Source organism: Mauremys mutica, chromosome 2, assembly GCF_020497125.1.
Source record: "Mauremys mutica isolate MM-2020 ecotype Southern chromosome 2, ASM2049712v1, whole genome shotgun sequence".
NCBI classification, from domain to species: Eukaryota; Metazoa; Chordata; order Testudines; family Geoemydidae; genus Mauremys; species Mauremys mutica.
The window spans coordinates 142287248-142314896 of NC_059073.1; the positions used below are offsets into that span (position 1 = coordinate 142287248).

At 45.7% G+C, this 27649-nt stretch overlaps 1 protein-coding gene across 4 annotated transcripts in view; it reads left to right on the forward strand.

Annotated features, from left to right (window-relative positions):
• ANTXR1 (ANTXR cell adhesion molecule 1) overlaps positions 1 to 27649 on the forward strand; it is a 199109-nt gene that overhangs the window by 122907 nt on the left and 48553 nt on the right. For all 4 annotated transcript variants that reach the window (XM_045006867.1, XM_045006869.1, XM_045006868.1 and 1 more), the window contains exons 15-17: positions 13378 to 13473; positions 16658 to 16825; positions 25411 to 25491. In XM_045006867.1, coding sequence (XP_044862802.1) covers positions 13378 to 13473; positions 16658 to 16825; positions 25411 to 25491 — 345 coding nt within the window. The remainder of the gene's footprint in view (positions 1 to 13377; positions 13474 to 16657; positions 16826 to 25410; positions 25492 to 27649) is intronic.

The following is a 27649-nucleotide window of genomic DNA, read 5'->3' on the forward strand; positions in this document are numbered from 1 at the left end:
AATGCAGCATCTCTCAACATGCTCTGGCAGAGAAGCACGCCACACAACACAGCAACTTCAAAGAGCTGCTGAGATTAAGGAGAAAGACATTCTGAGGTTTGGTGTTTCAAATTCTGCAATTACTTTAAATGCAAAGATACAGCTAATGAAGACATTGTCTGGGTATGTGCACCAGACAAAGAGATGTACCAAAAAAAATACATTTTCCCTGCCTTTATTTTATTTATGCAGGTGCATGACGCACTGTTGGGGTGGGAATTGTCATGAATGATAGAGATTTGATCTGGTTTGCAGTCTAGTATAGCAGTGTTCTAGGAGTCAAAGTCCAGAAGCTGGATCTCTCAGCTGGAGCAGCTCTATTCACACTACATAAGTGGAGGATTTGACTCCTGGGTTTTATTCCTGGCTGTGCCACAATTTACCATGGGATGATCTGGTGGTCCCTGAAAGGCTGTGTCCACACTGCAGCTGGGAGCATGCCTCCCAGTGTGGACAGACAGAAATGCACTATCTCTGTTTGAGTTAGCCTGCTCGAAAATAGCAGTGTGGACATTATGGCACGTCCGAGAACAAGCCCAGCCAGCACTTGGGTGGCTAGCCCATGCTCCAATTTTTAGCAAGCTGGCTTGAGTGGAGCTAGCGTGGATCTGTCTGCCTGGGAGGCTTGCTCCCAACTGTAGTGTAGACATAACCAAATCTGACTCCATGATTTAGGGCAGGTCATGTGGGGCATAAGTGTTTAGGTGCTGGGGTTTTGGATACTGAAAGGGGTGTCCATATTGTGAGTGTCATTCTTATGTTGGAAAACGCCTTTGATCTGACAGCACTTTCCTCCAGAGCCTAGAATTTTATAAACCTGATTCTCATTTACCCTAAGACCACTTTACATTACTTTAGCAGTAAGGTGGCCTTAAATATAGTTTCCTCCCACCTTGGACCTCCTTTACACCACTAGAAAGATGTAACATTGCCTTAATGTTAAAGTGAACCAGCACCCTCTATCTTGGAATATAATTGACATAAATCTTTCAGAATCTGAAAACTTCTTTAGACACCTTTAGGAAATTAGTGGAAATTGAGGCTGTGCTCAGCAATTCCCAAGATCAGGCTCGGAAAAGAAGGCAGGCATTGTGACAAAGTATATTTCGTTGGACTGAGTTACCAGTATAGAGCCCAATCCTGAAAGGAGGGCGGCCTTTGGAAGCAACACGTTGCATGGTAGAGAGACTCAGGCCCCATTCTCTCTATTTTTCTAAAAATAAATGGAAGATGGATTCAGTCTAGTGAAATCTGGTGTTTTTAGCATGCTGTAAATAGCTCTCTCCCCCATAGAAAACCTGGTAACCACTCATCTCTAGCATGAAGCAGTGCTAATCCCTAAAGTAGCAGCATTACATTTACAGTAAGAATTCTCTCCCACCCCCAACCCCAAACTCTTGGCAAAAATAAGATAAGAGGAATTCTTGCATCAGCAGATTTAAAAGCTGAGGCCAGATGGCTTTGCATTGCAAGGACAACGCATTATACTGTAACAATGAAGAACTAGCATCAGTGCTTTCAGAAATCTGCTCAAGGTTTTATTTGAAAGGACGTCTCAGACAGACTGGAGACACACTTGCTGTTGGCGCAGGAAGACTTTTATCAGCTGAAGATTTCTGATTGATTAACCTCAAGATCACAAATGCTGTCCCACGGATAGTACAGAGCACTGGGGGGCCTGGATGAAGGACAGATGGTTTAAATGACATCCAGAAAAGATCTAAGTAATGCCAATCAGAAGAGCTAAAAGGCTTGAAGAGCTAGTAAGCACCCGATTGCCCTCTGATTGGAGTATATGGCCTTCAGCAATTAAGGTTGAATGCACTTGTACGGGTATGCCAGACTCTTTGCTGGCCTTGATGGATCAAAAACACACATTCTTCCACCTCCAGCTGGTAAGCAGGCTCCAGCTAGTCCTGTTGGATGAACGCCTGGCTATTGGCCTTACTGCAACTCCCTCCGATTCAGACCGGACAAGAAATTCACCAATGAGCTGAAGTTGGCACCAGCACGGCAGCCTGTCTCCTACATAGGACAAATCAAAGAGAATGTGTCAGGCCAGTGCTTTGTAATATGCCACGGGTTCCCCATTCACTACCAGACCCAGTGTGCTGCTACTGATCTACAGAGGGCTAGATTGTGAATACAGCCACAGAGCAAAGGACAGAGTGTAAGGAGTAATCCCAAGAAACATTGTACCTCTAAGGGCTAGTCTACACTTACCTGCCGGGTCGATGCGGTGAGTTCGACTTCTCGGAGTTCGAACTATCGCGTCTAATCTAGACGCGATAGTTCGAACTCCCCGCGCACTCCGGTCGACTCCGGTACTCCACCACTGCAAACGGCGGTGGCGGAGTCGACCTTGGAGCCGCGGACTTCGATCCCGCGGCGTCTGGACGGGTAAGTAGTTCGAACTAGGGTACTTCAAGTTCAGCTACGCTATTCACGTAGCTGAACTTGCGTACCCTAGTTCGACCCCCGCCCTTAGTGTAGACCTGCCCTTAGAGTCTGTTCCTTCCCTGCTGTGGAGGTGGGGAAGGAGAGATGTTATGATGTGCTGCTGGCATTTGATTTTGGAGCTAACTTTTCCCCACCATTGTGACACCTTCTCTCCCCAAGACATTCAGAGACAAGAGAACCAGACAGACTGCCACAGTATGCATCGTCTCCCCAGAGCTCTGACCTGTTCTCTCCACACTGCATCAGCCTTTTCACCCGAGCCGTAAGGTCATTCCCGGCACAGCACCAGGGCCAAGCCACCAGCCAGCCCGTAATTGGATAATGCTTACGTCTGTTGTCGTCTTACCCACATACACCAAAACAAACACACACAAGAAAGTCCTGGAAAGAAAGGCGCATTCAGCAGCACATTTATGACAGGCTGAAGGTGATGATTATCACTGTCAAGGGAAGTCTGCTTGCAAAACCAGGCAGTCTCCTTTGTCCTCTTCTTGGAGGAATTTAACTCACCACATGAAGGTCACTGTTGAGCCATCAGATGAAAGCTTCTGTTCATCTCTCCTCCCTGAACTGCTTTGCTCTGCCCCAAGCCATCTCCCAAGCACATACTAGCACATTCCTGGAGTCAGAGAATAGCTGGTAGTGGCTCATCCCAGGGCGAGAGTCTGCTCTGAATTTTTTGCAGACACCCAAGCAGGAAATGTATTCCTGAAAGAAGCCAGGTTGCAGTTGTGCGCCTGCATATTTCATTCAGCCCCCTCTCTAGTAACCAGGGATTGCATAGTGGGAGGGAAAGGAACTTTCCAGGAAAGAGAAAGAAGAAAGAAGTGTAAGAGAAAATCGATTGGGCACCTTTGGGAATGGGGAGAATGGGTTTTATGCGTGGAAGGTGAGGATTTAAATAGCCAAATCGAATTTGAAACATATAGGCAGAATGGCGGACTGGTGCAGCAAACCTGATTAGAGCAGAGGATAGTGAGAAGTCAGCTCCCCCTTGAAGTGAGAATTTGCATAGACAATTAGGGTTGATTTCTTTCACATCTGTAGATTTATTTTATTTGATGTAAATTATATTATACCACCACCGGTTCGGCTCTAGCGGCTACAGTCTCAAGTTCAGCTCTAGAGCTCATAGGAACACATGAAACCATAGGCAAGTAACACAGACAATCACATGAACAAGTTCCACTAGCTTTAAGCACTTTTATTAAAGTTGCCAACAAAGTTATGAATGTCACAGCATATACAATTCCTAAATATATCCATGCACGAGTTATAACTACAGACATACTGACATCCTCGTAGGTGGTGTTAGAGTCTGATGGCTCTTTCATGGACTGATCATCAATACAGGGATGGTCCCTGCTGGAGTTTTCCCACTCTGGGCTCCCTTTTTTATAATGTGATTCTGTCTATACCTACATGCTGCGCATGTATGTGAAAGCGTCAATCCTCTCTTTTCTTATTGGTCTGTGTCCTCTAGAAACATAAAGAACCCCGAATTCTGTAGGCTGTGTAGGTTCTCTTTATTCTCATTAACATTGATGCCCCACCTGTATTCTGTGGTTAAGACACATGTTGGAGACAGATGTGCTTTTACAGCAGTTTTATAATTTAAAATTAATCTTCCGACTAAATTTTTGCAATATTACCACTTGGTATCTCTTTTCCCATAATCTTAGGGCATTGGGTTATTCCTCCATCATTTACTTATGTCAGCATTTCTTATCTCCAAGGCCTAAAATAGCTAGGCTAAAATCTTGCAGACCTCAGCCTACAGGTTCTTGCATTTCAGCATGTCTTACTGTTATCTAATACATGATTCCCTTTAAATACGGATCAATCTTATACTTCTATAATTCTATACATTAACTCTATTTAACACACAATGAATATATATAATATAGCATGTTTATTAATCATAACATCACACAATAAATAAATAATAAACTAAAATCATTGGCTACACATCATAGAAAGGGCTATGAAATTTATAATGAACTCACATGTCAAAAACAACAGGAGTCTTTAAGGTGTCACTGGACTCTTTGTTGTTTTTGTGGATACAGACTAACATGGCTACCCCCTGATACTTGTCACATATCAAAGACCACCCTTGTTATATCTCAGCATCTCCAGCAGCACAACACACCTCTCACCACAAGCGGGCATTGGTTGAAAGAGAGGGAACGTGACTTTACAGTTAAGGCAGTGGATTATATAATTCCAGGGGACTGGGTTCGATTTCTGGCTCTGCTACAGAATTACCTGCATGACCTTGGGCAAGTGTTTTAATCTCTCTGTACCATAGTGTCCCAGCTGTCAAATGGGGATAATTGCATTTCCTTTGTTTGTCGTATCTGTTCAGATCAAGTACTGTCTCTTCCTATTGCGTGTTTGTACAGTGCCTAGCATACTGAGGTCCCAATCTCTACTGCAAATACAAATACTACTACTAGGGGTCTGTCTATCCTGCAGTCAGAGATGCGACTGCAGCACATGTAGACAAATGTGAACTAGCTAGGTTGAATAGCAATAGCAGTGAAACTGTGACAAGCCCACCCGGGTCCCTGGGTATGATCAGCAAGTGGCTAGCTCATGCTGCCATGGCTTCATTGCTATTGTTATTGGGCTAGCCAGATCAAAGCAGAACCCCTTTGATTTTAAAGAGAAGAGTGCTTCCATGTAAATCACTGACATTACTTCATGCAGTACCATGCCTTTCCCTGATGGTCTCTCATCCGATTATTGACCTATTCTGACTTGTCTTAGGTTAGGAGATCTAAGAAGCCCAAATAGTAAAGCTAAAGGGATGGAAAGTTCAGTGCATTGGGTTTACTTTAGGTTAAGGAGCAAAGAGTCCTGTGGCACCTTATAGACTAACAGACGTATTGGAGCATGTAGATGCACATAGTGGAAATTTGCAGGGGCAGGTATATATATGCAAGCAAGAAGCAGGCTAGAGATAATGAGGTTAATTCAATCAGGGAGGATGAGGCCCTCTTCTAGCAGTTGAGGTGTGAAAACCAAGGGAGGAGAAACTGCTTTTGTAGTTGGAAATGAGGAAACAGATCAACAGATCCAGACGTGTACCCAGAAGCCTCCTACTGCAAGACAAACCCAAGAAAGAAACCAACAGAACTCCACTGGCCATCACATACAGTCCCCAGCTAAAATCCCTCCAACGCATCATCAGGGATCTACAACCCATCCTGGACAATGATCCCTCACTTTCACAGGCCTTGGATGGCAGGCCAGTCCTCGCCCACAGACAACCTGCCAACCTGAAGCATATTCTCACCAGTAACTGCACACCGCACCATAGTAACTCTAACTCAGGAACCAATCCATGCAACAAACCTCAATGCCAACTCTGCCCACATATCTACACCAGCGACACCATCACAAGACCTAACCAGATCAGCCACACCATCACCGGTTCATTCACCTGCATGTCCACCAATGTAATATACACCATCATATGCCAGCAATGCTCCTCTGCTATGTACATCGGCCAAACTGGACAGTCCCTACGGAAAAGGATAAATGGACACAAATCAGATATTAGGAATGGCAATATACAAAAACCTGTAGGAGAACACTTCAATCTCCCTGGACACACAATAGCAGATTTAAAGGTAGCCATCCTGCAGCAAAAAAACTTCAGGACCAGACTTCAAAGAGAAACTGCAAATTTCATCTGCAATGATGAAAAGAATGATGAAGAATGATGCAAAGAACTCCTGTTCTTTTTGCGGATACAGAATAACACGGCTGCTACTCTGAAATCTGCAAATTTGACACCATCAGCTCAGGATTAAACAAAGACTGTGAATGGCTAGCCAACTACAAAAGCAGTTTCTCCTCCCTTGGTTTTCACACCTCAACTGCTAGAGGAGGGCCTCATCCTCCCTGATTGAACTAACCTCGTTATCTCTAGCCTGCTTCTTGCTTGCATATATACACCTGCCCCTGGAAATTTCCACTACATGCATCTGATGAAGTGGGTATTCACCCACGAAAGTTCATGCTCCAATACGTCTGTTAGTCTATAAGGTGCCACAGGACTCTTTGTTGCTTTTACAGATCCAGACTAACACGGCTACCCCTCTGATACTTTAGGTTAAGGAGAACACTTGAGTGGCGGAAGCTGCCGGTCGATCAGCTGATTTTTTTTTATAGTGACATGAAGAGACAGCCTATAAAAAATAAATTAAAACAAGCACGAATCTCTTTTGCAGCCTTTAATCTTAAGTGTTTCTGATCTTTCTCAAGACAGCCAGGTAGCTGAGAAATATGGCATTCAACTCAGTTAATAGGCACCACATGTTGCACTCTTGCTTCATTCTGCCCTCAGCAACATAAATCCATTTGTCCAGAGCCAGCTGGCCTGGCTGAAATATATAATATTACAAACAAAGAATTTGTCCTGAGCTAATTCTATAATTCAGGATTTTCAATAGCAATCAACCATATATTTGTTTCATTTGCTATAAAAAAAAATCTTGAATTTGCAGAATAAATTCAGGAGAAATTCTCTGTTTCCAAACAGCAATTATGTTCATGTACAGCAGTGGTTCTAAAACTTTTGTACTGGTGACCCCTTTCACATAGCAAGACTCTAAGTGCACCCCCCCAAATAAATTATAAACACTTTTTAATATATTTAACACCATTATAAATGCTGGAGGCAAAGCAGGGTTTGGGGTGGAGGCTGACAGCTCACGATCCCCCATTTAATAACCTCATGACCCCCTGAGGGGTCCTGACCCCCAGTTTGAGAACCCCTGCTGTACAGGAAACTACAGCGGGCAGCAAGTGATGGAGTTGAAAGACATCATCTGCGTTGCACAGGCTGGCAGCCAGAGCACAGATGGCAAGGAGTGAGCAGACCAGAATACTGGTCAGGAGTGATCCTCGGGAGATTCATCCCAGCCCCTTATCCATCTTGGGGCAGCTGGGCTCCAGTTTGGCCCCCAGCACTGGTTAGAGCATCGTTTCTCTGGGACTTGTGGCAACTGGCGAATAGTGAGTGCACAGGACTGCTCACTAGGGTTGCCACCTTTCCTATTGCTGGTAACTAGACACCCCCCCACAGGCTCTTCACCTCAAGGCCCGCCCCTGCTCTATCTCTTCCACAGGCCCCACCTGTTGCTCTGCCTCTTCCTTCAAGCCCCCCACCCCGCTCTGCCTCTTCTCCCAAGGACCCGCCCCCATTGCTCGCTCCTCTCCCTCCCTCCCCTCATTGCGTACTGGATCATCTCCACCTCCCTCCCCACCCCAGCCGCTGCAGCCTGACAAGGAGCCTGCCTGCAAGTAGGAGGCAACCCCAGGTGAGCAGGGGCTGGCGCGGGTTAATGACCCGGCACCTCCCCCCGCCCCACAGTAACTGGGCTTTTGGTGTCCGGTCAGGACATCTGACCAGACACTGCCAGGTCCCCTTTTTGACGTACTTTCCAGTCAAAAACTGAGCACCTGGCAATCCTACTACTCACCCATGCCTCTTCCTGCCCCATGTGGCCCCTAGCATGACTCCTTCTGAGGGACTGCAAACACAGTGAGGATCTCTCTCCATGTGCTGGAGAGACCCTTGGAGTCACGGGTATTTCCCTAGGGTGTCTCACTGCCCCTTTATGCCCAGAGCACAGGACAGAATTCCCACTGTGGAGTTCTAGGGCAGATAAATGCAAGAGCATGGGAGCCCTCTGCCTGCAGAACTACTCCCGGAGCCAGTGGGAGCTCCGCCCATACTCGACTTGCAGGCTTGGGTTTTGGATGCTGATGAGAATCGTATACCAACTGTTGGAGTCTGCAAAATTGAGCAAAAAGTCTCTTGAGAACAGGTTGTCTCGCTGGATTAGTAGGGCTGCCCTCTCCTGGTCACACCATCACTCCCATGAGAGCAGCCTTTCTCGAGGCATTTTGGGACTTTGATGGAAAAGTGGCAGCATGACTGGGAGACGTTGGGAAGGAGGAAACAGTGAGTTCTAATCCAGACTCCACTACTGGCCTTCCACTAGTCATATTTTGCCACTCTGTGCCTCGTTTCCTCTGCTGTAAAATGGGGATAATAGTGCCCAGCCATGTGGTGGGGAACAGGGCTGTCAATGGCTATACAGTGCTTTGAGCATGCAAAGTGCTGCATAAATGTTATTCTGGTGAGGCTCCAGCAGTGCAGAGGCCACTGTGAAAATAATTATTAAGGCAGGGAAGAGAGGAAGGTGTCCAAGCATTTTCATATCTGTTCAAATTCAGTTTGAATTCTTGCCCTGAGTGGTTCAGATGCCCCTAAGGGAGCTTGAATTATCCTTATGTCAACTACAAATAAGGTTCCCTCAGGTCAGGGTTGAAGAACGTGGAGCCTAGTACAAAATATGAGACAAAGATCTTTGTTTTTTTGTCATCTGGCAGTCTATGAAGATGGATCTCTGGCTCAAAAAATTTATCTGTGTCGGCGTCTTCTTTTATGTTTAATTTAACTCCAGTTCCATCTAAAGCAGATATTTGGGGTGGAAAGATGCCAACTTTCATACAGTCACTTTCCAACTTCCTGAAACGCACTTGGATTTTTAGAGTTCTCATTTTCCTATCACTGCTGGGCCAAAGCCTGAAAATCCTTTCTCAACTCTGACTCAGTTCTTACGCAAGAAAAATTCCTGTTGTCATCAGTGGAAGGGTAGTCTGAACAAGGACTGACTCATGACTGAGCATGGACTTCAGTGTTTGGCTCCACATTATTAACTGAGAAGAAGGATGGTTTGGAGGCTAAAGAACTGCAGTGGGCTCCTGACCTTTGGGTTCTATTTGTGACTCTGCCATCAACTTGCTGTCTGACCTTATTTATGGCCCGTGCTATACAGATGATTGCAATGGTCCCCTTCTGGCCTCTGAATCTATGAAAGTCACCCCTCTGTGCTTGAGATTCTCCTTAGCGTATGCACAACATGCCTCAGGGGGCACGTGACCAGGATTCATCACTGAATTTGGTCCGCTGGTTGGATCATTAGCTTGCCTGGCCCAGTGCAATGCGACATGAATGCTGATCCATGCCCTGCTGTGCCTCAGACTGTAAAATAGGGACAGTGATACTAATGGGCCCAGACCTGTGATCCATCTGCCTCTCTCTATATATTTGTGCTTCCTTTGTTTTAGCTACTTGTATGTCCTGTTGAATTTCTGGCCAAGTCTGAAGCACATCAAGGGTGTTTTCCGCGCTTGTATTGCAAAATCGCCTGTGCCTACAAATCATGTAAACAGCCCTATCCTGCAGTGGGCATGTGACTCTTGCTTTCCAAGCCTATGCTGTAGCCATTCAGGAGAAGAGGGGGTGTTATTTTTGTTGTTGTTTTGGCAGACACGCCTCCTTCCAAGGTCTGAAAAGACTCGCAGAGCTAATAAGGCTTGTGGGGAAGATTTCTTAAGTCTTGGCATTTCCTGTTGTGAGAAGTCCAGTTTGTGCTGAAAGAAAGAAAGAAAGAAAGAAAGAAAGACGCTGAAGGAAAATATTTGGATGGCTTTGGTCCCAATTAAAAAAAAAAAATCCTCATGGAAAAATTCATGCAGAGATATTAAGTTCTTATGTTTCAGCAAAGAGAGAGAGGCTTCAGCAAAGAAGAAACTTGCAGTTGTTAGTTAATCATTAGCTTTTCTTTGGAGCAAGTCGGAATTTTCCAACTGAAAAACAAAATTGACAAAAGAATGCCTGTGTTTGGAAATTAAAAATTGAGTTTCCTTTGAAATTTTCTGGTTATTCAATGAAAAACTAAAAATATTTTTTTAGTTAAAAATGTATTTTTCTTGTTTTTGATTTTTTAATCCCGAAGAGTTTTTGCTTATATCAATATAAAGGGCTCTTAATACTGATATCTGTACTCCTCCCCGACGAGGGGAGTAGCGCTGAAATCGGTATTGCCATTTCGGATTAGGGTTAGTGTGGCCGCAATTCAACAGTATTGGCCTCCGGGACCTATCCCACAGTGCACCATTGTGACCGCTCTGGACAGCAATCTGAACTGGGATGCACTGGCCAGGTAGACAGGAAAAGCCCCATGAACTTTTGAATTTCATTTCCTGTTTGCCCAGCGTGGAGAGCCGATCAGCACAGGTGACCATGCAGTCCCAGAATCAAAAAAGAGCTCCAGCATGGACCGTACGGGAGATACTGAAGCTGATCTCTGTATGGGGAGATGAATCTGTTCTATCAGAGCTCCGTTCCAAAAGACGAAATGCCAAAGCATTTGAAAAAATCTCCAAGGCTATGATAGACAGAGGCCACAGCAGGGACTCAACACAGTGTTGCATGACAAGCGTAACGGAAAGCCAAAGAATCAAATGGATGCTCACGGAGTTAGGGAGGGGGGACTGAGGACTCTAGCTATCCCACAGTTCCCGCAGTCTCCGAAAACGATTTGCATTCTTGGCTAAGCTCCCAATGCCTGAAGGGTCAAAAACATTGTTGTGGGTGGGTCAGGGTATATGTCATCAATCTCCCCCCCCGCCACCCCATGAAAGAAAAGGGAAAAAAATCATTTCTCACCTTTTTTCAATGTTACCGTATGTCTACTGGATGCTGCTGGCAGACGCGGTGCTGCAGCGTTACACAGCAGCATCCCCTTGCCTTCCCTTCCTGATGGCAGACGATACAATAGGACTGGTATCCGTCATCATCATCCCATGAGTGCTCCTGGCTGGCCTTGGTGAGGTCAGCCGGGGGCGCCTGGGCAAAAATGGGAATGACTCCCGGTCATTCCCTTCTTTAAGCTTTGTTTCCTGGAGATTCAGTCCTGTCTGGAATATCATAGCAGCTGGAGGCTGCCTCCCCCCCGTTTTATCTCACTAAAGTCAGTGTTTCTTATTCATGCATTCTTTATTTCTTCATCACACAAATGGGGGGATGACTGCCACGGTAGCCCAGGAGGGGTGTGGGAGGAGGGAAGCAACGGGTGGGGTTGTTGCAGGGGCACTCCCTAGAATGGCATGCAGTTCATCATTTCTGCGGGATCTCTGGGGCTCTGACCCAGAGCGGCTGTTTGCCTCTCTGGTTCTTTAGTAGGCTTGCCCCATATTCTAGGCAGGACTGACTCTATTTTTAGACAAAACATAAAGAAGGGAATGACCTGGGGAGTCATTCCCATTTTTGTCCATGCACCCCCGGCCGACCTCACCAAGGCCAGCCAGGAGCACCCATGATAGCAGCAGACGGTACAATATGACTGGTAACCGTCATTGCCAACTTGCAAAGCAGCAGACGGTACAATAGGACTAGTAACCGTCTCTGCTAACTTACAAAGGCAAGGGGATATTGCTGTGTAGCACTGCAGTACCGCGTCTGTCGGCAGCATCCAGTAGAGATATGGTGACAGTGAAAAAAGGCTGAATGGGGTCCATGGTTGCCATGCTATGGCATCTGCCAGGGCAATCCAGGGAAAAGGGCGTGAAATGATTGTCTGCCATTGCTTTCATGGAGGGAGGATTGACTGATGACATTTACCCAGAATCACCCGTGACACTGTTTTTGCCCCATCATGCATTGTGATCTCAACCCAGAATTCCAATGGGCGGGGGAGACTGTGGGAACTATGGGATAGCTATGGGATAGCTACCCACAGTGCAACGCTCCAGAAATCGACGCTAGCCTCGGTACATGTACGCACACCACCGAATTAATGTGCTTAGTGTGGCCACATGCACTCAACTTTATACAATCTGTTTCCAAATACCAGTTTCTGTAAAATTGGAATAATCCCATAGTGTAGACATACCTTTAGTTTGCTGACACTTGTCTCATATCGAATGTGCACAGTGGGCCACTTTGCTATATGTACACTTAAGAACATAACAGCCATACTGGGTCAGACCAAAGGTCCATCTAGCCCAGTATCCTGTCTTCCGGCAGTGGCCAATGCCAGATGCCCCAGAGGGAATGAACAGAACAGGTAATCATCAAGTGATCCATCCCCTGTGGCCCATTCCCAGCTTCTGGCAAACAGAGGCTAAGGACACCATCCTAACAGATCCTAAACAGGCTTATCTGACTGCAGAAGGGTTCCACCAGCATTGGAAATCAGTCCCCCTGATCTGCTCCTTGTTGCCACTGACAGCCAGTATAGGTACCCAGAGCAGCACCTAGAAGGCCCCAGGATTGGGGGAGTGCAAAGATGTTTTAAAGCCACCTTCATGCCTCCTTCCTGAGCTGTGCTGAGTGCTTTTTGGCCATACCTCAGGATCTGGCCCAGTATTCCTCCTCCTTCTTTCTTCTGTTTTAAGGCGGTCTCAACCAGATTTCAAGCAATGATTTTGTAACTTGAAAACATTGTGGGATCAACCCGTTTATTTCTCAGAATTCAGAGATGATGCAAGACAGAGTCTCTTTAAAACAAAACAAGTTGTTTTGCTGGGGCAGGATTGTACCTGTCAAGTGGTGTTATTTCATAGCTCAAACAATATCTTCTTAACAGGAATGCACATCCCCTGAAAAATAACCACCAAAAGATCTAGACCCCTTTACAGCTCTCTGCCACTTCATGGTCATGTCTACACAGCAAAAGTTGTGCATGGGCTAGCCTACCTGAGCTAGCATGAGTCCAGCTAGCAGGCAATATAACAGTGAAAGCAACATAGTGCAGGCTAGTGAGCTGAGTACATATCCAGGGTCCATGCTGGGTTTACACTACCTGCATTGAAGCCCACGCTGCACTGTCTTCGCTGCTGTTGCTACCAGTGCTAGTTGGATTCAAGCTAGATTCAGTAAGCTAACCTGGCTCAACATAACCCATGTAAAGGGGTCTTACGGTCTATGTTTGTCCTTTACTTAGTCATCCATTTGTGTCCACTGACAACTCAACCCCGTGATGTATCTATCTCCTTTCTGTTTGATAGGAAGAAGATGACGATGGCCTTCCTAAGAAGAAGTGGCCAACAGTCGATGCTTCTTACTATGGTGGGCGAGGTGTTGGTGGCATTAAAAGGATGGAGGTAAATAAATATTTGCTTACGTACCAGGAAAACTCACTTGTAAACTCAGCCACAAGAGCCTTCTGACATTCTCCCAGAGGGAAACAAAGAGGAGCTGTGACCTCTCTCTCTGGGATGCCAGTATTAATTGGAAGTAACTCCACTGAGGTCAATGTGAGTATATGGAACCTCTGAAAATCAGGGCATTTATTCAGGAATCCCATTGAAATTCAATAAGAGTAAGGCACCTACCCTTCTTAGGCTCTCCTTTGAAAATTCTAGCTGAAATATGGGTTTAGGAGCCTAACTTTAGACACATATGTTTGAAAATGTTGGTGTAAGTCACTGATCGTTCTTCAGTGGGCTCTGTGAATGCTTTGGTTTGCTCTCTTGGGTTTTGTTGACTGCTTATCTCTACCAGTGACAAGTTTCTGTTGATAAGGGATGGTCAGATTTCCACACCACCACCCAAAATGGCTTTCCTAGTAAATGGAAATGTCCATTTTCATCAAGATTTTTTTTTCCAACCCCCATCCCCCAAAAAATTTTCAAAATGAATAATTTGAAAGTTTTACCAAACTCTACATTTTTTAAATTTCGTTCTGCTAGGGAACATAACACTTTCTCTCACTTTTTTGTGACTGGCTCCTTTGAGACGAATTGGGACCAGGCCTCCCTGAACCATAATGACCTGCCTCCCAGCTTAAAAGGGCAGAACTAATTGGGGACAGATGACAGCCTGAGAAATACCTGGGCCTCATAAAAGGGCTGAGAACTCCAAGTTGTCCACAGGGAGAAAATTGGGCTTCTGTGGAAAGCCCTGAAGTAAGGTCTGAAAGAAAGAGGAGATTTCATGGAAGCAGCCTGGGAATCAGGGCTCTATGCCCTCTTCTATGCACATCTAAGGCCTGGTCTACACAAGGAAGTTAGGTCAATATAACTGTGTTGCTCAGAGGTGTGAAATAACCCCCTGTGTAGACAGCAATAGGCCAATGGGAGAATTCTCCTATCAACCTAGCAACTGCCTCTCAGGGAGGTGGAGTACTTACACTGACAGGAGAACCCCTCCCATCGGTGTAGGTAGTATCTTCACTGAAGCACCTCGTTGGCATAGTTGCAGCATTTTAAGTGTAGACGAGGCCTAAGCCACGCTGGTCTGCAGGAGTGCAACGTACTTTCCTTGTCTTCATAAAACACTGTATTGGTTCCTCTGGAGCTGCCCGAAGGGAATTCCACAGAACCGCACTGTGTTGGACGCATGTCAGGAATCAATTTTTAATAAAAACCCAAATGGAATTTGTTGGTTTTTTTTTTTTTTTTAAATAACTCATGTTGTCAATAGCCCATAACATTCAGTCATGGCGGGTAAGAACACTGCCTTTCCCATTTTCTCATTTGTCAATGGAGCACAAAGGAGAAAGAGCCTTGGGAGTTTTGGGGCTTTGATGCTCTACAGATGTTAGGGCCTTCTAGTTTTCTGTTACCCTTCAGTAACTTAACGCCAGTGCAAAATGAGTGTATCGGGGAGTAAAACGCTATCCAATCAGAATGGCAGCATTTACCGCTCACTTTGCACTGGTGTCAATCACAACCCATGATACAAGGCAATGAGAATGAAGCCCATTGACTTCAAAGCCAGAAGAAACCATTATGGGTCTATTATTATAAAGGACTATTGTCTAGTCTGACCTCCTGCATAACACAAGCCATAAAATAGCACCTGTAACTTGTGGTTGAGCTACAGTGTATCTTTTAGGCTATGTCTACACTTATGGTGGCATCTAGATAGGGTAACCAGATGTCCCAATTTTATAGGGACAGTCCCGATATTTGGAGCTTTTTCTTATATAGGCACCTATTGCCCCCCACCCCCATCCCAATTTTTCACACTTGCTGTCTGGTCACCCTACCCGTAGAGTACAGGTACTACATGCGTAGCTACACGCCACACTGAAAGGCAGGCTGCGTCCATACTGGTCACTGCTGAGTGTAGCTGCATATCGCAGTGAAAAGCTCTGGCAGCGGGGATCTACCAGAGCCTTTCCCCACCACTGAAGTCTTTCACAAAGGCTCTGGCAGCAGGAGTCAGCAGGACATCGCACTGCTAAAAATAACTGTTTAGACATGGGAGGCCCTGCTTGGATGTGCAGAGAGCTGTGTAGGATGCATACCCTGGGGATTCAGCTGTTTAGGGCACTCTACTCACCTAAGCCGTGCCTCGCCGTCTACACTGCTATTTATACCCATGGTAGCTGGGCATGCAGTGTCTGTACTCTGCATACCGGACGTAACCTTAGGGCAGGTCTACACTAAGGGCGGGGGTCGAATTAGGGTACGCAAATTCAGCTACGTGAATAGCGTAGCTGAATTCGAAGTACCCTAATTCGAACAACTCACCCGTCCAGACGCGGCGGGGTCGAACTCCGCGGCTCCCCCGTCGACTCCACCAACTCCTTTTGCCGAGGTGGAGTACCGGAGTCGACCGCGGCGCTTCCGGAGTTCGAACTATCGCGTCTAGATCAGACGCGATAGTTCGAACTCCGAAAAGTCGAACTCTCCGCGTCGAACCGGCAGGTAAGTGTAGACGTACCCTTAGAGAGACATCCAGTCTCAATTTAAAGACTTCTAGTGATGGAGAATCTACCCCATCCCATGGTGAGTTGTTCCAATGGTTTAGTAATCATTGTTCCCCTGGGCAAGTGCAGAGCATCCAGAATATACTTAAGGAATGGGACTTTGGACTCTCGCAGGGGTGTAGCTAGCCCTTTGCAATTGAATTTTCTGCTGCTTCTACCAACCCCAACTCAAGCAACTGGCCCTTTTGACTCCAGTGGGACTTCCTGCATGAACGAGGATTGATGGTTTCAGAATCAGGTTTGAAGTACGGAAAGACCTCTAGATTCTATACAACAATTGTCTTCTCTGAGGCAAATGATCTTCTCCTTTTCTAGAAAACCCAGCATCTACATGTACCAAAATGCCCAGAATGGGAACTTCTTGCAACTGCAATCCGGAGAGATGGGACTGAACCAAAGCCCCAGATCCCAGCACCCAAAGCCCCAGTGTAGACTCAAACTTTGCAGCTTGTCCCTCTCTCAACAGTGAATCTGGACAATGGGGAAATCTAGATCCAGATTCAAAAGCTGCAGCTTTACTTTCAACAGCAGATGCTATTTTAAGATGCCAACAATGTTTTTCTTCTTAGGTCCGCTGGGGAGAAAAGGGATCCACGGAAGAAGGGGCTAAACTAGAGAAAGCCAAGAATGCCAGAGTGAAGATGCCAGAGCAAGAATATGAATTCCCCGAACCCAGGAACCTGGGGAATGGCATGCGCAGGTCCTCTTCTCCCCAGAGGTGGTACACGCCAATCAAGGTAGGTCTTATCCAGGTACATTGTCCATAGATCGATTCCAGTAGATACATGTTAAACACTTAACATGTGGAGCCTTATGGAGAGTTTTCATGTGCAAAGGTTAAAGCAGTGAGAGTGACTTTGTGTAAAGTTCCCAGTCCCAAACCTGGGAGTCCACCCAAAGGCTGTTTTAACTTGCACCAGATGCCTTTGCCTCAAGGGGTTGTTCGGTATAAAGGAGCCCCAGTCGTGCTTCTTTTCTCCCTCCATGCTATCTGCAATGTAAAAACCATGGCAGCGTCTCTCCACTACCCAAGTGTTCCACTAGGCAGTGGAGAGCCTTAAGTGGCTGTTAAGCTGGCGTTAGGGCTGCTTTGGAGTGGTACAGAGCAGCCAGAATGCACCTGAGGAATGGGGCCCTTGGCTCTTGCAGTGGCGTAGCTAAGCCTTTGAAAGTGCTTTCTCCCCTATTCATGCCTGAAACCCTCACAAAGTCTGCAAAGGTAGGTCTTCCATTCTCTGAGTGCAGAGAGAGAGAGAGAGAAACCTCTCTCCTGCTCTTACTTAATAATTAGCCTGGTGAAGAAGAAAATAATTCTTGCCAGATGCCACAAAGGAGAACTGACCCTAGGAAATTAAGGACTGATTCTGTTGTGCAGAGAGCGAATGACGGCCAATGACCATGGGTCAGCAGGGCTCGGAACACTGCAGGGCAGCTTGCCCATCCTCTGGGGAGGGAATGCCCTGCAAATGCTCTCTGGCCGACTTAGAGCAGCCTCGGAAGCTAAGGGCCAGATTTTTATTTATGCCAAGGCTGTGGCAGTGCAAGACTGTGGAACAAACTCCCACAACAGCTAAGGACCATCCCAAACCTCACAACCTTGCACTCCAAGTGCTAGGGGCAGTTCTCTGACCTGTGTGACAAAGTTCCTCCTCTACCTTGGTGGGTCCTGCGCTTATTGGCAGATTTTCTCACCTCAGTGATCTTCCCCACAGTCTGGATCAACTCCTCCTGTGTCTGATCAGGAGTTGGGAGGTTTGGGGGGAACCCAGGCCCGCCCTCTACTCCGGGTTCCAGCCCAGGGCCCTGTGGATTGCAACTGTCTATAGTGCCTCCTGTAACAGCTGCATGACAGCTACAACTCCCTGGGCTACTTCCCCATGGCCTCCTCCAAACACCTTCTTTATCCTCACCACAGGACCTTCCTCCTGGTGTCTGATAACGCTTGTACTCCTTAGTCCTCCAGCAGCACACCCTCTCACTCTCACTCTCAGCTCCTTGTGCCTCTTGCTTCCAGCTCCTCTCACACACACACTTCCTCTCCTCTGGCTCCTCCTCACCTGACTGGAGTGAGCTCCTTTTTAAACACAGGTGCCCTGATGAGCCTGGCTTGATTGACTGCAGGTGATCTAATCAGCCTGTCTGCCTTAATTGGTTCTAGCAGGTTCCTGATTACTCTAGTTCAGCCCCTGCTCTGGTCACTCAGGGAACAGAAAACTACTCATCCAGTGACCAGTATATTTGCCCTCTACCAGACTCCTGTAGCCCGCCCACTTCCTGGATACCAAATAGGACCAGACTCCTGTACCCCACTGGTCTGGGTCTGTCACATCTGCCTTCCCTAAGATAAACACAGAGCAGCAGGTAGATTTCAAACCAACTAACAAAAAGCCCGACCAAAACAAACCACTTCACTGCATGCACACTTCTCCCCCTCAGAAGGGGGTAAGCGAGGGAACGAACCACATGGGACAGAGGATAGCCATGCTGCTTAACGTATGTCTGGAAGGTGCTCACATACTACAGCGATGAGTGGCTTGAGCCAATCTGTAGAACAGACTTTACCTAGTTATTAATCTCCACCACACCCTCACTGGACGACCCCCGAAAGACAACATATGCAGACAGAATAACTGCATCCAAAACTTTCCCTAAACACAATCCATGAGAACTCAGCAGAAAAGAAGGAACAATTTCTGGGAACTTGATGATCTGCTACAGCCCTTCACCTACAGTCAGAAAAATGTCCAGCACCCCACTCTGCTCTTGGCAAAATCTTTTCCTCGGACAACATGAACGTACAGAGATGAATGTGCATTGTGTCATGCAGGGAAGTGATCACATCATCACAAAAGCCAGAGGCAGGAAAGACCTATTAGGTCATTGAGTCCATGTACCCAGCCAAAGCAGGATTGCTAACTCGAGTGTATCCTTCAATGCTTTTTCCAGTCTTCTTCGAAAATAACACATCACTATCCACTGTTCCCTGTGGGGGAATATTCCACAGACTCACTGGCCTCACCCATTGGAAATGTCTCCTGTGTGTTAATGTGTTCATCTTAAATATTCCTTCATCCCAGTGCTCAAAGTGTGCACAACTCCATTGGCTAAACAAGACATACTATTCCCTCTGGTTGTATTACACTGCTTAAAATACCTCCTCACTCAGTGGATGGAAGGTAAATAATGTGCTTGTTGCAATCTAATAACAACAAAAAAAGTCCTCATAAAGCAGAACACAAAACCAAATCTTAGGACCAATGTTTGAGGAAAGTTAAGCAGGAAATTCACATTTAAGGGATGATCATCTCTCTTCCTTTGCATGTGATCCTTCGCTTCACACAGCCGCACAAGCACTATCCTTCACTCGGGATTTCCTGGGTTTTGTCACTTTATCTGATGGAGTTTTTCTTCCCTTTACATTTGCTTCCACAGGAGCGTCTGTCCAGTAGGTGGATTGCCTTTAGTTGAGAGTGGATATATTGTAGCTTGAAATACCGTGGACTTTAAGTGCTGTCAGACAGCAGACTTTAGTGTTGTTACTTATTTGGATGGTACCAAATGGATTCCCCTCCCCCCGCACCTTAAACATTCTTTCAGATGTTTAAAAATGTATCAGCTGTATAATCCAGTGGATTATTTGATCATTACCTGTTCTGTTTATTCCCTCTGAGGCACCTGGCACTGGCTGCTGTCAGAAGACAGGACACTGGGCTAGATGGACCCTTGGTTGCAGGGCCATCCAGAGGATTCAGGGGGCAAGGGGTCTTCGACGGTGGGGGGCCCCCACCACCGAATTGCCACCGAAGACCCACCCCAGGACCCGCCGCCGAAGTGCCGGAAGGACGCCCCGCCGCGGGTCTTCGGGGCATTTCGGTGGCGGGTCCCAGAGAGGAAGGACCCCTCGCCGCCGAATTGCCGACGACGACCCGGAGTGGAAGAAGCTCTGGGGGCCCGGGCCCCGCGAGAGTTTTCCAGTGTCCCCAGACCGAGTGAAGGACCCCGCTCCAGGGACCCCAAAAAACTCTCGTGGGGGCGCCTGCGGGGCCCGGGGCCTGGGGCAAATTGCCCCTCTTGCCCCCCCCCTCTGGGCAGCCCTGCTTGGTCGGACTCAGTTTGGTTGTTTCTTTATGTTCTTATGTTCTTCAATAATCCAAGGAGCAAAGCAAAACAATTCAGTTAGAGCAGTTTGCTAATCTCTTTGCTCAGCTGAAAGGGAGAAACGCAGCAAACTAGAAAATTCATTATTTGCATAGCTCTGAGCCCCAGTCTACCCCACTTCCTCCAGACTCATGATCCCTGCTGTCCTTATACAACCCCTAGCCCTCTCTGCTTATCTGAGCTTCCAGTCTGGCCCTCTGCTCCCATACTTGTCTTCAGCTATACACCAAAAAATGTTCTCTTTCCTCCACAAGAAATTTATTTATTTATTTGGAAAACTGAATATTTTCAGCCAAAAATTACACCTTTCAGTTTTCAGATGAAATTTTTTAGGTTTTTTGGGTTTTCAAAAACTAAAAATATATATATTCTTTATTGGTAAAGTCAAATTTTTCCACTGAAAATTTTTTCAAAAATGAAACCTGTTTCTTTATTGTCCGTTTTCTGTGTGTGTGGTGGTGGTGAGGGGGGGGGAGGTAGGAATTAAAAGTTCCCACCTGCTCTAGTGTGAAAGTTGCCAGCAAGATAAGGATAAGATCATCTGAACTGGCTCTCTCTTTAGCCTTGAGTGTTTGTCCAGTCCATGTCTAGAAGGATTCCAGCAAAGGGGTTTCTACTGATTTCCCTGAAAAACTGTTCTACACTTTGTTGGTTCTCACTATGAGAACTTTTTTTTCTGATATCCAGCTTAAATTTCCCTTTATTTAATTTCATTCCACAACAGTTAAGGTCATTTCTAGGCCATTATTATTATAGTAATGTCAGAGTACCCGAGCCACAATCAGGGCCACATTGTGTTAGGAGCTGTACAAATGTAGAATAGACAAGTTCCCACCCTAATGGGCCAGATAGCAAATGGGTCTAAGCCAGGGATATTTTGGACTGAGGTTCTTTCCTGTCTCACGTTATTAACTAGTAAAAAGACTGGGATGTCTTCAACCATCCATAAAGGAAATTGGTTCCCCTGGAAATACATTGCCTGAGGCACAGATAAAATGTACTGGATATTATTGACAAAGGTGTGGTACTGCTGGCAGCTATTCAGTTAATCACAAGCAGCATCCAGGATTGACCACGTCTTCAAACATCCTTCTGTAGCAGTACCCAAAAAAATCCAGTATCGTGCATTCAGCCTGGAGAGGTTCAATTGGCAGAAATGCAGAGAGTGTTTGATAAATATGCTAGGTATACCTCTTTGCTCTTCCATTCCGCCGGAAATTAAAAATTCCAACATGCTGCACTCAGGAAAACGCTTCTTCAGATCTCAGGGAAGCTGATTCATTTTTGGGAGTGGAAGAGTGGCCCCTTATAGAAGAGACAGGAAAAACATTACAACAATACGAGGAATCCCTGGGCAGTGAATATATGTTTCTGAGCACATGGTGCTGTGCACAGCTGTATACTTTTTCTGGCCTCGTTAAACTCTTCTGGAAAACAACCACAGTATTTGCCTCTTTTCTCACTGCCTCATTCCAATCAGAAATAGAGGAATGCCTTATTGGGATTGCACAGATGTGCTACAAAGGCAGGAATTCCCACATATCAATCTGTCGCCTCTAACTGGGAGCTGCTCAAAAGCATCCCGTTGAAACTGTTTTTGACAGATAATTGGGTTTTTGACCAAATGATATATATTTTTAATTTATTTTTTATGCACAGAGTGTCTACTTTCTATGGAAAATTTTGGCTTTTTATCAGAAAACTGAAAGGCCAAAATCCAAAAATTTTCCATTTTCAGCTGCAAGCTGAAAATTTTTGTTTTTCAATCGAAATTTGACATTTTCTGCAGGAAAAAAAAATCTGTTTTCCAATCAGCTCTATTTCTAACTAATTCTCCCTGTTGAAATCCTTCAGCTGGATGTGAAATTACGATCGCACTTAAAATTTCTCTTTACCTAAGGCCAAAGAAAGACCACACAATGAGGTTAATTGCTGCTACAAACAGTACTACAGCCTGAGGCTAATAGCTGTGGGGAGACTGACACTGAGGCCTGGTCTACACTAGGCGTTTAAATCGGTTTTAGGAGCGTAAAACCGATTTAACGCCAAAACCGTCCACACTAGGAGGCACCTTATATCGATTTTAATGGCTCTTTAAACCGGTTTCTGTACTCCTCCCTAACGAGAGGAGTAACGCTAGTATCGGTATTAACATATCGGATTAGGGTTAGTGTGGACGCTGATCGACGGTATTGGCCTCCGGGAGCTATCCCACAGTGCACCAGTGACCGCTCTGGACCGCAATCTGAACTCGGATGCAGTGGTCAGGTAAACAGGAAAAGCCCCGCGAACTTTTGAATATTTCCTGTTTGCCCAGCGTGGAGCTCCGATCAGCACGGGTGGCGATGCAGTCCGAAATCAAAATAAAAAAAAGAGCTCCCGCATGGACCATGCGGATGTGATCGCTGTAAGGGCAGGCAAATCCGTTCTATCCGTTCTATCAGCGCTCCGTTACAGAAGATGAAATTCAGAATCCTTTTTTAAAAATCTCCAGACAGACGCCATAGCAGGGACTCAGCGCACTGCAGCGTGACAAGCGTAACGGAAAGCCAAAGAATCAAATGGATGCGCATGGACTGGAGGACTGAAGCTATCCCACAGTTCCTGCAGCCTCCTAAAATTATTTGCATTCTTGGCTGAGCTCCAAATGCTTCTAGGATCAAACACAGTGCCCGCGGGTCAGGGCATAGCTTGGCAATCTACTCACCCACCCCCCACCCACCCCCAGAAGCGAAAGGTAAAACAATCCTCTGACTCTTTTACATGTCACCCTATCTTTACTGAATGCTGCAGATAGACGCGATAGTGCAGCACTCAACACCAACATCCTTGCTCCCCCCCCCCCCGCCATGGGCGGCTGATGGTACAAAAGGATGGAAATCCATCTTCATCATCAGCATAAGCTGATCGTACAAAATGATGGAAATCCATCCTCATCATCAGCCTCAGCTGATGGTACAAAAGGACTGGTAACCGTCCTCGTCATCAGCCTATTGGCCCTAATTTTTTCTGGTGGATGGATGGTGCAATATGGCTGGTAACCATCCTCATCATAGCAACAGGGGGCTGAGCTCCATCAGCCCCCACCCTTCATGTGTAAAGAAAAGATTCAGTTGCCCCTGGACTAGCAGTGGGATGCTGGGCTTCTCTCCTACACACTGCTTAATGTCCTGTCTGGACTATCATAGCAGCTGGAGGCTGCCTTCCACTCATTTCTCACTAACAAGTCAGTGTGTCTTATTCCTGCATTCTTTATTAATTCATCACACAAGTGGGGGGACAATGCTACGGTAGCCAAGAAAGGCTGGGGGAAGAACGGAATCAACAGGTGGGGTTGTTACAGGAGCACCCCCTGTGAATAGCATACAGATAATAATTTCTGCGGGCTCTGACACAGAGCAGGTGGTTCTCTAGCACACTTGCCTATATTAGGCAGCACTGATTCTATTTTTAGATACCAAAAAGGAGGGATTGACTCAGGGAGTCATTCCCAATTTTTGCTTTTGCGCCCCTGGCTGATCGGCCAGGGGCACTTATGACAGCAGCCAATGGTACAAAACGATGGAAGGTGCAATATGGCTAGTAACCACTCTTGGCTTTTGCACCCCTGGCTGATTGACCAGGGGCACTAGCAGCAAATGGTACAAAAGGACTGGTAGCCATGATCATCCTCAGTTCCAATTTATGGAAGGGTTTGGATGGTGCAATATGGCTAGTAACCATCTCTGCTGTCATGCAAAAGCAAAAGCATGCTTCTGTGTAGCGCTGCTGAATCGCCTCTGTGAGCGGCATCTAGTACACATACGGTGAGAGTCACAAACGGCAAAAAAAGCTCCATGATTGCCATGCTATGGCATCTGCCAGGGCAATCCAGGGGAAAAAGGCGCGAAATGCTTGTCTGCCGTTGCTTTCCCAGACGAAGGAGTGACTGACGACATTTACCCAGAACCACCCGCGACAATGATTTTTGCCCCATCAGGCACTGGGATCTCAACCCGGAAGTTCCAAGGGGCGGGGGAGGCTGAGGGAACTATGGGATAGCTAGGGAATAGCTACCCACAGTGCAACGCTCCAGAAATCGACGCTAGCCACGGACCATGGACGCACACCACCGATTTAATGTGCTTAGTATGGCCGCGCTCCACCCGATTTTATAAATTCTGTTTTACAAAACCGGTTTATGCAAATTCGGAATAATCCCGTAGTGTAGACGTACCCTGAGGATACAGGAGTACAAGGTTTTTGAAGGGTGTTTGTGATTGCTGGGAAAAGTCATAGACACTGACTTGGCATAAGGGACAGAGCTAGAGAGACATGAGCACAGGAGCTTTGGTAACCTGATATTCTGTTACCAATCTGCAGATAAAACGAAAGATTAAATGGGTTTCTATATAGCACATTGTCATGACGAAGCTCTCTTGGGGAGGATGGATGGTTGGATAAATAGTTTTTCATTCTCTGCTCCATTAATGAATCCAAGGCAGGTTTTTTACACATATCACAACGCAACCAACGGACTGATCTATGTAGCAGAGTGGAAGCAGTTAGAACCAAGTTGGCACTGCTAATAGGAAACCCATCACTACTTACAAACCCACTACTACATCCCAGTTAATGAAGAGAAAGAGGAATTGGCGGGGAATGTCATGTATAAATGCACCCGATCGGTTTCCTGAATTTATATAGCATTTTCACCAGTAACCTCAGCAGAGATTCCAGGGAGTGAATGGACAATGGAGACCCCTCAACCCAACATGGTCCCCATCCAGCTTAGAGTTAAGGCCGGGGGAAGAGTGGGGGAGTTTGCACTAGAACTGCGCATGCTTTAAACACCCTTTCAGGTATTTAAGTGGCCCGTAAGATCTGAGGGAGCTTTTCAAAGGTACAAATGGAAGTTAGTCACCCAGCTTCTGTTGATTTTCAACAGGACTCAAGTGCTTAATTGCTCTTTGAAAACTTCATTTTTTGAACCTACAGTAAGTCTTGATAGAGCTTCTGTTGAGAGAGGACATCACACTCCATGACTCATCCAGCACCTTTCACAAGCACAGCATTCAGTTTAATCAAAATAGAGGTCCGAGCTGTGCTGCCCCAGAACTGAGCTATTCACCAAACACTTATTGAGCTTATTGAAAATAATTCACCGTATTTCTTGTAATTGCAGGGCAAGTTGGATGCTCTCTGGGTCCTGCTGCGGAAAGGCTATGATCGTGTGTCTGTGATGCGCCCACAGCCTGGAGACCAGGTACTGTCCCTTTTATAACATTTGTTGTACTTAAAGAAAAACAGCACCCGAACCCACAAACTTTCCAGGTCCCTTCTCCAGTGGGACTGAATGGTCGTGTCGCTGGGAAATGTCTGTCCCTGTTGTTATATACCAACGTGCCATCTCAGAAACAACCTTAGCCACTTGCATGAACTTTGTTTGCAACTGATTTCAGAGTAGCAGCCATGTTAGTCTGTATCCACAAAAGGAACAGGAGTACTTGTGGCACCTTAGAGACTAACAAATTTATTTGAGCATAAGCTTTCATGGGCTACAGCCCACTTCATTGGATGCATAGACTGGAACATACAGCAAGAAGATATTTATACATTCAGAGAACATGAAAAGGTGGAAGTAGCCATACCAACTGTAAGAGGCCAATCAATTGAGATGAGCTATCATCTCTGATATTCATATGCAACTGAGATTCATAAGGGTTCAGATTCCTTTGGCTCAGAGCCCTGTTGACACGGTTAAGTTATACAGATCACATTGCAATAACAATTGTCCATCTATGCAGAAACTATCAATCAGATATTGTTTTGCTTTTACAATTTTATGGCCACTTTCAGTTAGCTAGAGCCTTGGACGCAGAAGTAAAATGTACATGCATTTCTCATTGCTCAAAGACCTAGTTCTCCATCATACACTCCAAGGGTGAAATCCTGACCTCATTGAAGTCAATGGCAAAACTCCCATTGACTGTGATGGAGCCAGGATTTCACTCCATAATTTTAAAGTCAATTGGAGTTTTTCCTGTTCAGGGATTGGAGGTTGAGATCCAGGTTTTGTGTGTCTTAATTTGGAACCTCATAAATCTGTTGTTTCTCCAATATTAATTTCTAGCAGATGAAAAACCTCTCCATAATGGAAGGAGATAGGCATGAAATGCAGTGGGGTGGGGTATCTGTTCTCATGTTTTCTCTGTCTACAGCAGATCCTGGGCTCACAGCTTCATGAATAATTAATAGTATAGAATAGAAGGAAGAAGCACAGATAATAGGTCTGCATCTATTCATGTGTTCTTATGATTACACACATCTTCAGAGAACGGGATAGTAAAATCCATTAAAATCAATGGACTTGTGTGTCCTACTTGAAGGTGAAAGGAGAAATGGTACAAGCTGAGGCACCAATACCAATGTTAACTTTTGCATTTCACGTATGAAGTGTTTTCTATTCCTATTTTTCTTCTGCTAAAACACACAGATTCATATGTGTAGTTTATATTCTAAAATACATATCAGAGTACATACAAGACATGCAATATGGGCAAGCTGATAAAATTGTAGAAACCATAAGTTTTGCATTTACTGACTTCTTGTGACTTTAATTGTGAAAACTTGCAACATTAACAGTGCACTATCGTAGTCTGGGAGTGTATCTTTATATGCGTGTGCTTGTCTACATACACCCACACAATTATATGTCTATCTATAGCTAAATCAGTATAACTGAGTCATCTATGAATTGTACTAATTATGTATACAGTTAGTAGACAGGGGGCCAAATTTATCCCTAGCATAAATCAGCTGAGTGCAGCAGTGTTCCATCAGGAACATATTTGGCTCAGTTTGTTCATATTGGTGTGTAGCATTCAGAAGATTTCAGGAAACTCAACTAGACAAGAAACAGTGCTAACAACCATGTCATATTTTTGGTATTGATCCATAGTTCTGTAATATTTGGCTGCCTATATAGTTTTCCATTGGCTGCCAAACCAATTGGGGGTAGGGCGTTTCTGAATAAAAGTATTGAAGGCAGAAAGTATTAAAGGTACTTGGTCTTGTACATTGATAAGCTAAAACTATGCTAGTTGAAAGATTCTGCCCTCAATTACACCTGGGAAAATCCAGAGTAACTTCACTGAAGCCAACGGAGTTAGTAGCAATCTACATCATTATAACTGAGAGCAGCGTCCAGCCTTCCACGTGCATAGGAACGGCTATGCTGGCTCAGACCAATAGTACATCTAGCCCAATATCCTGTTTCTGACAATGGCCGGTGCCAGATGCTTCAAAGGGAATGAACAGGACGGGGCAATTCCAAATGATCCATCCCCTGTCCCCCAATCCCAGTTTCTGGCAGATGGAGGTTTAGGGACACCCAGAGCATGGGGTTGTGTCCCTGGCTATAT